We start from the raw sequence: 14402 nt of genomic DNA on the forward strand, positions 1-14402 counted from the left end.
AGGGGGCACTGTGTCTGTGTGGGATAACCTCCAGCTTGGGAGAGGAAATAAAAAAACGGAAGCACGTTTCTTTATCGGTTTATGAGTTCCCTTTATGGCCACAGAGGTTTACCAGCCCAATCATCACAGACAATATTTACACTCAGACAGACAGACAGACTGGGTTCAGGTAAAACAGCAGCAGCAGCACAATGACACAGTATCCGTCAACATGCAGTGTGCCGTTACATACGCATAACTCGCAGCAACCTACTTGAACATTTTCCAGATGCAGTAAGCAGCTACAGTGTGACCCGGCCACACATAAGAGGAGTTTGAAAAGCTGCCAGACAGTGAGAGCAAACGTAAATCTATAGCAGGGAGCAAAGCTGACTGGCTGGACAACTGCACAAACACAGAAGGCGGGACGAGATATCCGTGTTATTTTTGATGTACACTCCTGAATAGGCGCCACAGCACTACCATAATGTAACCAGTATGGTACAAGGTCACATTAATGATAACCAAGTTATTCTGAAACCGGTGAAATGTTCGCAAAAACATTTTAAACTAAAGTCCCACTCAACATTAACTGATTTGCATTTTGCTACAAAGTATTTCAACTGTGTAGCATACTAGATTGTGTTCAACTGGATTTTCCTTTAAGAAACTGATGCAATTCACATGATTTTCAGTGGAAGGCAAAATAAGAAACGTTGACAATTTAGGCCACTATTAACGATAAAGACAGAACTTTTGTTGCTGGTGTTTGTTCCCCTTTAAATCCTGATATGAATAGAAAACAACATTTGGGATGTTATTTTTGCTATAAATATCTATGCAATGGTCTGAAACAGCAGTGTGTGGGTCTGAATCATCCACACATACACCACTGACACAGAGATCACCAAGCTCCTGCCACTGTCAGGATTCTGCTGCAGGATTCTGGCAGCTTTGACACCCAAACATGTTGCCACTTAGTTACACCAGGAGGTTTTGTTTCCATATCAAACCGAATTCATCACAGAAAGAGATCCATTAAAATTGAATCATTATATATATGCCTGCCCTCAGAGGACAAAGGTTGTTGATAGTGAAAAGGCTGCAAAACTATTTAGAGGACTTTGAACTTCATGAGTTCAAATCATTGTAAAGCACAAGTAGAAATAAAACATAAAAGTGTTTATTGAGCTGCTCTTGTAAGGGAAAAGAGCCAGTATAGGACTTAAATGCAAAAACTCAATACCAAATACTTAAAAAAAAAATTATTCTCCCCTCACATACATAAGGAATATAGACAAATAACTATTTAATGTTGGGTTATTTCTGGTTTTCCCTGTTTATATGATGGGTTTACCTGCAGTTTGGCATTCTGCGTCTGCAGAGTGGTGTTGTTCTCCTGTAAGGAGGCGGTCTGCCTCTGCACCGCTACAATTTGTGCCTGCAGGTTGGAGCTCTGAGTTTCCAGTTGTTTGAGTTGGCTTCTCAGAGCCACCTTCTCAGCCTGCAGTGTAGCATTCTGAGGGGAAAAGCACCCAAACCTCATAATGAATAATACAGAAATTTGGAACCGAAATGGAGGGGGAAAAAAAACACCTGAGAAATCTAAGATTCATTTAAACTTACATTTCTCTCCACTTCAATTAGTCTGTCTTTGACTTTCAGCAGCTCCCTGGTGGCTTCATGGCTCTCCTTTTCCCATTTATTGACAGTCTGGGAGTTTTCCCCTCCTTTCGGGGGAGAGCTGTGAACCATCCTTTCCTCCTCCTCTCTCTGGCGAAGCGCCTCATAGTTCTTCTTTACCTGAGGCGAATCAAGTAAACCATCAAGCTAAATACCTAAATAGTCTAATAGTTGCTGCAGGAGAACATTTTAAGACGTTTTGAACTTTAAATTTCACGGTTCTGTTCTTGTAGCACACTTATTTTGCATTTTAGCTTCAAGTCTGCAAAGAACAACTATTGTTTATATTTATTATAAAAGCATGGATTTCAATTTTGCTTACCGTTTTTAGCTCCTGCCGAAGTTGCTGGTTGAGGTTGGAGGATTCCTGTAATCGCGCCTCTAAAGCAGCGATTTTCTCCTCTTTGATCTCCAAAGATGATTTCAGAGTTGACTCCAGTTTGGTTTCAAGCAGCTTAAACCTGGGAAGAAATAAAGGTTTATGTAGTTATGTGTTAAATGCATAAATGTATTAAGACAATGTGGAGAACCACCCCACCCTCCAAAAAAAAAAAACATCAATTATCCTCTAAGGACGGGATGATTCTGGCTTGGAAAATATGGAGAAAAACCGCCCTTCTAGTAAAATGGGTCATTATTCTGGACGATGTAAAGGAGTTTAATTTTAAACCAGCCTTCAAAGATTTTATAAAGGCTCCATCACAGATCAGCAATCATTGTGTACCTGTCATCGGAGCTCTCATCGTGCAGGAGTCTCTCTTTGTTCAGTCCAATTTTCTCCAATTCATGAGTAAGTTTCTCAAGGTCATTATTCATCTGCTGCGTCCGCAGTTTCTCACTCACAAGCTCCTACACACACATCAAACACACACACACATCACACATGCACGCACATCACACACACACCGCACATAATACACATTGAGCATCTAATATAACCCCATATTTACTTAAGATTTATATAAAAACAACATTAAAAGACTTTAACGTAGAGTAGATCAGTAAAGCTGATTGTTTTAATTTAATCTGCTGAATCTTAACACATACATAAAAAAAAAAAAAAAACAAGCTCTGCTTACCTCTCTTAGTGTCATCAGCGTCTTCTTATCTATACTGCCCTGTTTGACCAGCTCCTTGTTCTCTTTCTCTAGGTCCTTGACTCTCGTACACGAGTCCCTGAAGAAGATCATCTCCTTGCCCATGGTGCGGTTCTCCTTCTCCAGGGCAGCGATCCGCTGGTTGCCGTCATCCAGCTTGGAGTCGCGGATCTCGGCCTGCTGCCTCAGTCGCTTGTTCTCCTTCTCCAGAAGCTTCTTATCTTTCTCCAGCTGGGAGCTTTCCAGTTCCAGAGTTTTGTTCTGTGAGTGAGACAGGACGCAGTAAAGTAAAGATGGATGCTAACTGTGGAACATTAGCATAGCGACCGCGACTACGGCCTACCTCCTGCTCAAGCTGCTCCAGCCGTTTACTCGAGATCTTCAGTTCCTCCAGGTTACGCTGAAGGGTTTGGTTCTCTGTTTCCACCTCTTGCAATTCTGCCTCCAGCTGCTGGATCTTCTTGCTGCTGTTCTCCAAAGCCTTCTGAAGCCGCTGGTTTTCCGTGTCCAGACCTTGGTAGCTCACCTGGGAAACAAAAGTGTAGAAAAACTTGAACATTGCAGTCATTTTTGAACTGTTGTGTTGAAGAAAGTAATTGTGTATATTTAGACTTAAAAAAGGCTATTTTCTGAAAGAACAATATATTCAGAGCAGTGATTAAGCCAAAACTGTACTAAAATACATACAATTTGCATTTAAGACAATATATAAAACAGAAATTTTGTAAATATGTTCTACCCAAAACTCAGTGCCATAGTTTTAGCTTCACCAGATTCAAATTCTGTAAAAAAAAAAAAAAAAATATATATATATATATATATATATATATATATATATATTTCATCGCCTTTTGCTATACATATATTTAGTTATTCAAAAAAATAATCAACATCAGGCCTTCAGTATGTTGGTGTTGAGTCGAGCTTTTCACATTTAGATGTTACAGAAGTTTTTTTTTTTTTAGATGAAGATGCAGTGTTTGCTACAAAAGAACAGGCATTAAGTATTTTAGGCAATAAATTATTTAGCTATTTAAAAAGAAATGTAATTGTTTTTGCAATTTTTTTTATTTCTAATATATTAAAAAGGCTTAAAAGAAAAATCTGCACAATGTGCTAATTTTTTAAGATCCGATTAATCGTCAATAGCTTAATTGATAACTAAAGTAATCGTTAGTTGAAGCACTGATTTATTATAAGGAATATGATCCAACGAGATAATGGTGTTGAAAGGGTTCAGGAGCAGCTCCTGTATGTGATTCATACCTCTAATCTTTCTGTCTTCTTTGACGAGGCTTTAAGAAGTTCTAAGCTGCGCTTCAGCTGGGTCCTCTCGCTCTCCAGCTCCCTGTTCTCTGCTTCCAGCTGAGCGGCCTTTGCCCCCGCTGACCGGAGCGTCTCGGTTGAGCGCCGGAGCTCTAGGTTCTCCTGTTCCAGCTGGCCGTTCTCTTTTTCCAGCGCCTCTAACTGGAAAGCCATATTTTTCAGAGTGTCTAGTTTCTTCTTCAGACGGCGACCCTCCGCCTCCAACTCAGAGTTCTCCTTCTCCAAAGAAGAAACCTGCAAGAAAGAGGTGTGAGAAGTTGAGAGATGCAAGTCTGAAACAAAAGCATAATTTCTAATCTGGTGGGATGACATTTTTTATGTCTTTATTACCCCCAAAAATGTAACAAATTCACATTTTATGTCCCATTTTAAAGCTGTAGAGGCAAAGGTTCCCTATGAAATTTTTGCATATTTTTCTGTTTAGATCAGACGTTAAAAACACAAATGCTGCAAAAACCAAAACGAATACAAAAAAAGATCATCTGCAAGTGACATCATCAGATACAGCTATGAAATAAACGTTCCATACTTTTTTCTTTTTCTGTACCTGAACAATTATCAAGTCAAATTCTATTTTTTTTGTCCAGACTCCACAAGAACCCTGACTTTGAGAATCTACATTCATTGCGTTGAGATTGTTAAACAAATCAAACCATTAGTAAAGTACAAAAATATTCCACAACCCATGTGAAAATGTATGGATTAAAAAAAAAATAATTTAAAACATAAGCAAACCAAGGTAATATAGCAATATGTGGGGAGATGGACCAGACCTTCTCACAGGTAATTCCAAGAGTGGCAACTTTCTTCTGTAGGCTTTCATTTTCTCTTTCCAGCTTCTGCAGCCGAATCTCCAACTCTTCTGCTCTCTCACCTTTTTCCTTCATCAATTCAAGCTCCTTTCCTGCATAAAAAAAAATCACTTTTCAAAACACTCAAAACTTGTTAAAATGAAGAAAACAGAACTAAATGCTATTCTCAGAAAGAATTCAAACCCAAAAATGTTACTCACGTAGCTGCTTCCTTTCAAATTCAAGCTTATTCAGTTTGCCCGTCGTCTCGCAGATCGACTCGTGAAGAACTCTGTTCTCCTTCTCCACGTCTTTCACGCGGGCCTCGGCTCCAACCTGGCAGCGTTGACGCAGCGAGGAAATGGTTTGGTTCAGGTGCTTGTTCTCCTGCTCTAGACCCTTCATCTGGAGAGAACGAGATGAAGCTTTGATTTAATTGTGATTTATGTTCTTAGTGAGATAGGAAGAGTACAAGGCACCGATTTCCCAGCAGAATCAACACTACATACAAAAAAAACTAGGATAAATCTGCTGTTTGCCTGACCATTGTGCGTACTGGAATAGCACAGCATTAGTTACATCTCATTATGTTTGCAACAAAGCCGATGGAGGCAGATAATCTGCGAGTGTTCCGTTTGCTTTCCCCCCTGAAGCTCATCAAAGCTGGATTTAACGAATCAGAAGGTTAAACTAATCAAAGGTGTCAGATTTGGGTCTGACAACTGCAAAGTCCTGGCTACACACAGCGAGCGACTCCATCTAAGCTGCAGACTGCAAGAAATCGGGATTCAATGAAGCATTCAGCTTGTTGATCCAAATGCAAATTGCTGAAAACTGTTTGCAGAAACAATCAGTGAAATCTATTAATTCTGCATGTTTCTGTGGGCTATCTTGGTGTTAGCGAAAATTTTATAGGAAAAAATAAGTGTTTATATCAAATCTATTTGGTGTTTTTTTCTTTTTTCTAATGTGTTAAATGACAGTCCAGTAGAGTCAAACGTTAACTTTCTGAATTAAGGTGAATCCTACATGAGATTAGAGCTAAAAAGGCTTAAAGTCACTCTTTAATCAGCTAGATGTGTCACAGTTTTAACGGATAATCAGACTGTTCCGAACAATTACAAAATGGCTTATGAACAGCACTGAGTGTGTGTTTGCATGCCCACCTGTCTCTCTGAGTTTTCCCTGAGTGTCTCCAGAGTCTTTTCCAACAAAGCCTTTTCCTTCATCAGGTCCGTACTCAGTGACTCGGCACTACGAAGCGACTCCCTATCCACCATTAGTTCATTCTCCAGTCGCTCCAACTGCAATAAACAAGAGCCTTTTGTCTGGTATTGTGTATATACTAATACAAAAATAATTTCAAATAATTTTAATCTGTTGAAACTAGAGGTGTGCCGATCGATTGGCCACCGATCATAATCGGCCGATTTCCGTGAAAAAGTGTATGATCAGTGATCGCCGATCACGGTCTCTTGTTGCCAATCACACAAACTGATCACCTGCTTCTCATTTTGCAGCCTGCCTGTGCAGCTGGTCTCCTCTTTCCTTCACACTGCGCAAACGCGCAGCAACAAATCCTAAGCGATGTGACGTGTAACTATAACGCACTGTGCGAACTGAGCACATCAAAATGCATCAACACGACAAATCTAATATGGCATAAAAACAATGTCATACTTGACGGAGTTTGGCTACATTCGAGACTCACTGCAGTAAGAAAGACATGGAGGATCAGATAGCAAGTAAAGCAGCACACAGCTACAAACACTCACCCGGCTTAGCATGACAGTCAGAAAGCTAAACAAATAACCAGCAAAATTATCTTCAAGTCTTCGAGCTGCGGGGTAAGACGCTGGTTCTGCTCTCGCTGTTGAACCGCTGCTACGATTCAACAGCGGTTCACCCTAGCTCCGTCTATTTCACAGACGGAGCGCCACTTCTGCTGACTCTCACACCGAACCTCTGTTTGAAGCTGCAGCATCTAACTTAATAAATTTTACATACGTATTAAAACTTTCGCTGTCCTAACATGAGACAAATAATCTCTGAAAAAATAATCGATCTCTCTGCCTCCTCCCTGTTCTGCATAATTACTCTGCTCAGTCAGAAACAGCCAATCAGAACTAGCAGTAATCAGCTTAGCCATGCTATCAGGAAGTTTTCATTCAGTAACTCAGGTGGCTTAAGATGGCTCTTTATTGTAATGGAGCCTTTGAATGTTAAGTTTTATACTTGAATTTCTTTAGCAATGTTGAGAGGTTTTATTTTGACTTTTTGCATTATTTAGCCTCTTCAGAGCCTACATATGTTTTCAGTCTGTTAAAGATAGTATAACCAATAGCAGTACAATTTGCACAATGCCCGTTTTGTTTTTTTTTCTTGGAAAAAGTTATTAAAAACAAGTTTTTGTCTAAATTAAGGTGAATTCATAGTTCCTTTTTCCACATAATGTAACCGATAGTGCTTATGATTAAAAAAATAAAAATTATGTAATCAATATCGGTGATCGGCCCTCGTGGGTGATCAGAATCGGCAAGAAAAAACCTGATCGGCACATCTCTAGTTGAAACAAATCCTGAATTTTTGGTACTTCAAAAAATGTTTTTGTTGGTACTTAACTTTAAGCACAGAAAAAGTATCCATATGTCATTTTAAACCATAAAATGATTGCGATAAACTGTTTAAAATAATACCCGTTTCTGTATGAATTAAACTCATATTGAAACAACAATGAAATATGCTTATTTGTGAGCTACATGTCTCCCAATAGCTGCTTTCAAATTTAAACGCATCTTGGATTAAGTTTTTAAAGTCACTTAGAAACTTCACAGGGTGGATTTTCTCTTTGAGGGAGATGAATTTAGTGGTATGCTTTTGTTCGAGGGCACACAGAGAATCTTATGTTTCTGAAAATAGCTGTGAAATGTCTTTTAGCACAGGGTGTTCCAGAGTTAAAGGCAAAGAGAAAAGGCAGTTTAACCATGTGGATTTACAGCTTTGCTTTCATCCTCCTATCCGCCCCTCTTTATCCTTGCCCACTTTTACTTTCTCTGTGTCACTGTGGTCTAAAGGGCTACAACCAAGAGGAGGCATGTACATTACGCAGGCATGTTGGTTTTGCTGCTGAAGGAGAGAATTAAAGATGTCCTAGAAATAAAAACATCACAAATCCCAAAATGAGTCTGTTTTAAGAATCAAGGAAATTAAGGCTTACTTTCTGGTTAAGTTTCTGGTTTTCTTGGTTGGCTTTGGTCAGTTTAGCTGTGTTGTCCTGACTGACTGTCCCTTTGAGTTCCTCCACCATCTTCAGCAGAGCTTGATTTTCTTTCTCCAGCTTTAACAGGCGACTGGAGGTCAGCTCATTCACCTCTTCGCCCAAAGACTTCTGCGGGGCTAAAATAAAGACAGAACATCAATGTCTTGGCAAAATACAAGATGCATCGTGTCTATTCCCTTATTACCACTAAATATCAATAACTCAGATTAAATCTTGAGAGGCTGTAATTCCACTAAAGCATGCTTTGACAAACATCCACCTTCACAGAGTCTTTATCCAGATCCTGGGCTTGCTAAACCTATTAACAGCTCTTATTATCCAACTCCACAGCTCATCTTTCAGGAGTCACTGAATATTAATTACAGCACAGGTCTTAACCAAGTGGAAAGAAAACCCTGTGGAGGCTGGCACATGCAGACAGAGCCTGGAGGGACGATGGCAGGATTAAGGGCCAAAGACCAAGTCCTGGTCTATCACCTGTCTGCAGCTTCCAGTAGAGTGAACTCTTAAGTGTCTGTTAGCAGCTTAACTTTTAAAGTGAATGACTTATTCTTTATTTTCCCATTCTTTATATGTTACTAAAGTTAAAACGATTAATCGGATTGTGATTAATCAATTATTGAATTAATCGTCCAGTGATTTAATAATTGATTGATCATTAACTAGCATAGATTTAAAAAAAAGTACGTTATCGAAAGACCACACTCTGTGTGTGTGTGTGTGTGTGTGTGTGTGTGTGTGTGTGTGTGTGTGTAAAAACCTATGAACCAGGTGAAAATAAAATTTGACTTTTAGATAGAACATATGTACAGATAAATTCTGTAAAAAAAAAAAAAAAAAGAAATTATTTTGATCAGTTAATTATAAATACACAGATCAGCCCTACACTGCAACAGTGTCAAAGTCAAACAGAAAAGGCTGATGTTAAATATATAAGTTTATTTAAAATGCTTATTTTCATATCTTAATGTACCTCTAATATTGTACAAAAAGGCTTAAGTGGTTAAATGAAAAATCAGCAGAATGTGCTATTTTCTTATCCAATTAAACGTTGGAATAATTGGTTAATTGTTGGAACAGTCAATTAATCATCCGAATAATCGATTAATCGTCGGAATAATCAACAATCTGGTAAACAATAGGATTGTAACTAATGATTATTTTAGTAACAGATATTGTTGCCTTTTTTCTCACCATCAGTCAGATCTGGTGTCTTTGATAATTGCTCCAGCTCCCAGCCCAGGTGCAGCGACTCGTCCATGCTCTGTTTCTGGGCCATCTCCAACACGAGATTCTCTTCCAACAGCTCCTCCATTCGCTTCCGGTCATGGTCCCGCTCCTGGAGATCAGATTAAGTTCAACAAATATTGTTGTTACACATGTTCCTACTACAATTTCTGTCCCAGATTACACCCAGAAAGCACGACTATACCATATCCAAATCATGCATCTTGGACTTGAGCTGGAGGTTCTCTTTCTCCAGAAGGTGTAGCTTGTCGGACCGCGTCCTGGTGGAATCCAGCTGCTCCTCCAACATCGTCTTTGTTTCTAGCAAAATCTGGTTGTCCTCCTTTAGCTCCTATAAAAACATTAAGAACGCAAGTCTAACACAGAGGAGAAAACTGCAGTTGCAGCAGCATGCAAAAGACCTAAGCCCAACTTTAAGGGCCAATGTATATTTGCAATATAAATTAAGAAAGAAAGAAAAAAAAAAAGCTGTCATTTGTATTAAAAATGAACTTCATGGTCAAACAGTATGATCTCCATTACTCTCAATACTTTCAAGATGATTTTGAAAAACCAATATAAAAGTTGACAAGAAACTTAAGGCTAATATTTGTACAGAAATCAAATTGGATGAATAGATGGAAAGACTGATCGACAGACAAAGATGGATGGTACAGCGGATTCACCATTTTATGAATATGGAACAGACTGGTAGACAGACAGATTGATGGTTAGGCAGACTGATGAGACAGTTGACGTGAATAAACTGACATACGGGCGGACGAATATAACACAGGCTGAAAGATGTTGAACATGTAAAAAATTTTTTACTGCCCCTCAAAGTTAAAATGGTCTTTATTCCGTTTTTGCAGCCATTTACCTCGACTCTGGCCTTGTAGAAGTCAATGTCATGAAGTCTCTCCTTGTACCGGCAGAGCTCACTCTCCAGTTTGTCGACACGTATGGCTTTTTCTCGGAGTGCGTCCAGCTCATCGCGGTAGGCCCGAGCCGAGCGAGCGTCGGACAGCAGCTGATAGCTCTGCAGGAGTACATACATTTGTTTATGGAGCATAAACAAAAGTAGAAAAGTTCAATGAAGTGCTTAAATCGCACAAACAGAAAAAAAAACATACTGAAACAATGACTTTAATATGTTTATATTATATAATTTGTGGAGTATTTGAGAACAAAAAACACCAATGAACAGAATAGCTTCTGCACATCATCAGTTATAACAAAAAGCATATGTACTCGCATTTCTCCACAATGCCCCAAGTTGTTTTTTTCTTTGGTAAACAATTGCATCAAAAGCCAGGAGAATCTGCAGCCAGACTAAAAATAGTTTGAGCACCCTCTAATGAGCTAAGTCACTCGCTAGCTGATTACAGCCTGGCATCAATTTAGAAACCAAGCGCTAAGGAAAAGAAAACCAGGTGGAGGGGAAGTGAGGTCATTTGAATATTTGTAAACTACGCGGCATAGAGCTGTATTTGGTAACTTTACCTCCTGCTGGATTCTCTTGAGCTCCACCTCCATGTTCTCCAGCTCCTGCCTGGTGTCCAGAAGCTGCTCGCTTTTTTCCTCCCTGCAAAGGAGACCCAGCATAAACAAAAGCAGAGTACAGAAATGGCATATGAGAACTGCAACAAAAACACAATATGCCATGTGTTTTCTGTTTTTAAAGGACATCAGTCCAGTTGGGAAATTCCTTTTGTGCTTATTCTCATTCAGTACTTTAAAGCTGTATTCTATATCAATAGCCTTTGGGTAGTTGTATAGAAAAGTAACGGTAAACAAAATCTGCACAAACATTTTTGTGATGTGTGAGGAAATGGGGATGATGTGTCACAACAGAAGTGGTGCTATGACTAATCATTTGTTTTTAACTCAAGACAACACACGTCAGATTCAGGGCATACAGACTATAAAAGCACAAAAAAGGAAAAAAAATCCAACACTTCATAAAAGCAGAGATAAAAGCAGATAAAATCCTGGTTTGGTAGGCTGGTTTAAAGCCAGGGCTTGCTATGTTTTCAGTGACTTAATTAAAAAAAAAAAAAAGCAAAAGTTCTTGTTTTTTTGCAAAGAATCTTTGAAAACATGATTTTATCAACATGTTCAAGCATTTCAAAAAAAGTGGTTGGTGTAGAACTGAGTGGAGACTTGGTGTGATTTAGTCCACTAATAAAATCATTGTACAAGAATAATCCCACGCTAAAAAACATAAAAAGCTGTTTAATTAGACTTTGACATTTAAAAAAAAAAAAAAAAAAAGCATACTTTGGAGTCGTTTTGATATCTACGTAACACAATGTGCAACTTGTTCTTGAATGCATCACCTGTAAGGAAACGTCGTCTTGGCACACCACCATGTGTGGTCATTCATAGGGGCTATAAATGCCAACATGGTATTTATGGCTCGTTAAATAACATAGGCAGTGTGGAATTGCACTAAGATTTTTCTCAGTATCAGTGATGTTTAAGTTGGGTAGGTTGAGACATTTAATGTAGGGCTAGCTACATTACTTTCCCTTAGAAAAACACTGAGGTAAACTTTTGCTTCAGTCTGCCTCTTTTTCTATGTTGTCAGTGTAGCTGAGAGAGAAACCTTAATGTCCCCCCCAAAAGCAGACTTTAGTAATAGATCAGTCTTTATACTTTGCTTTTTCTAAAGTTGGTTAGTTTTAAACCTAAATGTTCCACATTTGCACAGATTTAAAAAAAAAGTTATACAAGTACATAAAAATAATATTTAAAAAAAACAGTAATATTAAGTACTGTGCACACAGTACATCAAGTACTGTGCAGTATTGGCAAGTCCTATGTTGATGGACAAACGCCACTGAACACCAAACCAGCCTAAAGTGTGTGCTTGCAGAAGAGAGATTTTGATTTCTGTTGTCTTGTTTCTCAAAAACACCAAAGAAATGCAGAACTAGCTCAAGCACCAGAAAACCTCCTGTGACTACAACCATGCTGAACACACAGCAAATATTCCCCTGAGGCAACAACCCTTCATCCTCCTTTACTCAGAGGAAGAAACAAGTCAGACCTGACAAGTAAAGAGTTCACAAGGTGAATTCTGTATTTTTTATTCTTCAAAAACCGCAACGTGTTTTTTTCTACATCAACACTAGAAGGCTACATGTGGGAAAAGAAGAGAAATAAGGCACTTTGAGTGTGAGTTTTAGCATTTCTCCCTTTGTAAAAGTCCAGAAGAAGTGCTGCTTTCGGGTTAGGTATAGACGTTAGGTTAGGTTTAGGATCAGGGAAAGGCTACAGAATACAAACAAAATAATAATAGTAATAATGGAATAATAATAATGGAAGTCAATGAAAAATCCTTGTGAAGATACAAAGAGGCAATATGTGTGCGACTGTGTGTGTGTGTGTGCGCGCGACTGTGTGTGTGTGTGTGTGTGTGTGTGTGCGCGCGCGCAAGTTCTCCAGGCTCAGCTCTCGGGAGAGAATGTGTCACACCACGTTGGGAGAAAACGACTGCATTCCTGAGATGCTGCTCAGTCTGTGCATGTGTTTGCATGAAACTGGTCCGCTGAACATCTGATGGCCCATTTGATTACAGCTCTCTGGAGTCTCCTAGTGCATCTCAATAAGGAAAGGAATCCCATTCTCTCCCTCTCTCTCATTGTTTTCTCTCCACTCATTCACCTTCTGTTTCCTCAGACAGTTATCTGGGAAGATAAACAATCGTGGGACGGGAAGTCACCCCCTTCGACTTTTTTTTTTAAACCCATTAACGCTCCGATTCTCTGCCGTTTTGCCTCGTTTTCACACAATCCATTTCTTGAAAATTACAAGCACCTGTCAACTGCTGCATGGAAGATTAGCGTGGCTGTCACATTACGTATTCAGCTAGCACAGTTTCCTGCGCTTTCTGAAAACAAGCTGCATCTGTGCAGAATGAGGCTTTCGCATTTAAAGCTGCATCATCAACTGCAGCTGTGAGATTTTGACCATTTGGCAGATTAAAAACACTTTGCAACTGCCTGGAACTGACCGAGGACAATAAATGTATTCATTATGGTAAATGAAATCTAATTTAGCTACATAAAACGTTAATGACAATCATACTTCTTCTTGGCTAAAGAGATGAAAGAGCAGTCATGTGACCAGATTCTATAAATTGACAGTTTTTTGTCTTTGTGCACTTCATGTTACATCAACTTTCCATTGCAGATGCCACAAAAAAAAGAAGAACAATAAACCAAAAATATTAAAGCATCTTGATGGTTGCGGTTTTGTATTTGAATTTAAAGCAAATGAAATAAATAGTAACAATGTTGATAAGTCGCCTGTTAATGCAGATAAACTTGTTTTGGTCGTTTATAGTAAAACTGTTTAACCCCTTCCTTTGACCAAACAGACTGACCTGCGCATATCTGAATTACAATGGCCTTAATTTAGGCTTCCATTCTGCTCACACACACACACACATAAAAACACACAGCTTTGTTTGGAAAAAGGAAACAAAATACAGTCTTGCTATATACAGAGAGACAATGATGATGATTTAACCAAGACTTGAGGCCTGTTTCAAATTACAGACAAAAAACCCATTTTTAGTTGTTCTTGATGTCTCAACGCTTCAGCTGTAGCTAAAATTGTCCCTGAATGAACTTTGGATCCTCTTCCTGTAGAACTAACTTATTGTTTGTGACTTGTTTTACATCATTATTATACTTTTTTTTTTTTACCTCAGATTTTGGTGTGACTTTGTGCTCTTCAAACACTCCACTCTACAACTTATGTAGCGCCTTAATATAAACCCAGTTTCTGCTCTTTCTGCTGGAAATCTGTATTTTACTTTGGTACATGGAGAAACAGGCTGCACAGTGGCGCAGTTGGTAGAGCTGTTGCCTTGCAGCAAGAAGGTTCTGGGTTCGATTCCCGGCCTGGGGTCTTTCTGCATGGAGTTTGCATGTTCTCCCTGTGCATGCGTGGGTTTTCTCCGGGTACTCCGGTTTCTTCCCACAGTCCAAAAACATGACTGTCAGGTTA

The 14402-nt window shown here is 39.1% G+C and overlaps 1 protein-coding gene across 10 annotated transcripts in view; it reads right to left on the reverse strand.

The window, feature by feature from the left end:
• Positions 1-14402, reverse strand: part of ccdc88ab (coiled-coil and HOOK domain protein 88ab) — a 69921-nt gene that overhangs the window by 17192 nt on the left and 38327 nt on the right. For all 10 annotated transcript variants that reach the window (XM_017309029.2, XM_081616157.1, XM_008428753.3 and 7 more), the window contains exons 9-23: positions 10887-10968; positions 10264-10422; positions 9589-9735; positions 9351-9495; positions 8094-8272; positions 6043-6180; positions 5098-5281; positions 4859-4989; positions 4026-4319; positions 3103-3285; positions 2742-3020; positions 2387-2511; positions 1985-2123; positions 1606-1782; positions 1337-1498 (exon numbers count right to left, since the gene is read on the reverse strand). In XM_017309029.2, coding sequence (XP_017164518.1) covers positions 1337-1498; positions 1606-1782; positions 1985-2123; positions 2387-2511; positions 2742-3020; positions 3103-3285; positions 4026-4319; positions 4859-4989; positions 5098-5281; positions 6043-6180; positions 8094-8272; positions 9351-9495; positions 9589-9735; positions 10264-10422; positions 10887-10968 — 2524 coding nt within the window. The remainder of the gene's footprint in view (positions 1-1336; positions 1499-1605; positions 1783-1984; positions 2124-2386; positions 2512-2741; positions 3021-3102; positions 3286-4025; positions 4320-4858; positions 4990-5097; positions 5282-6042; positions 6181-8093; positions 8273-9350; positions 9496-9588; positions 9736-10263; positions 10423-10886; positions 10969-14402) is intronic.

Source organism: Poecilia reticulata, chromosome 15 (assembly GCF_904066995.2).
Source record: "Poecilia reticulata chromosome 15, P_reticulata-male-v2, whole genome shotgun sequence".
Lineage (NCBI taxonomy): Eukaryota > Metazoa > Chordata > Actinopteri > Cyprinodontiformes > Poeciliidae > Poecilia > Poecilia reticulata.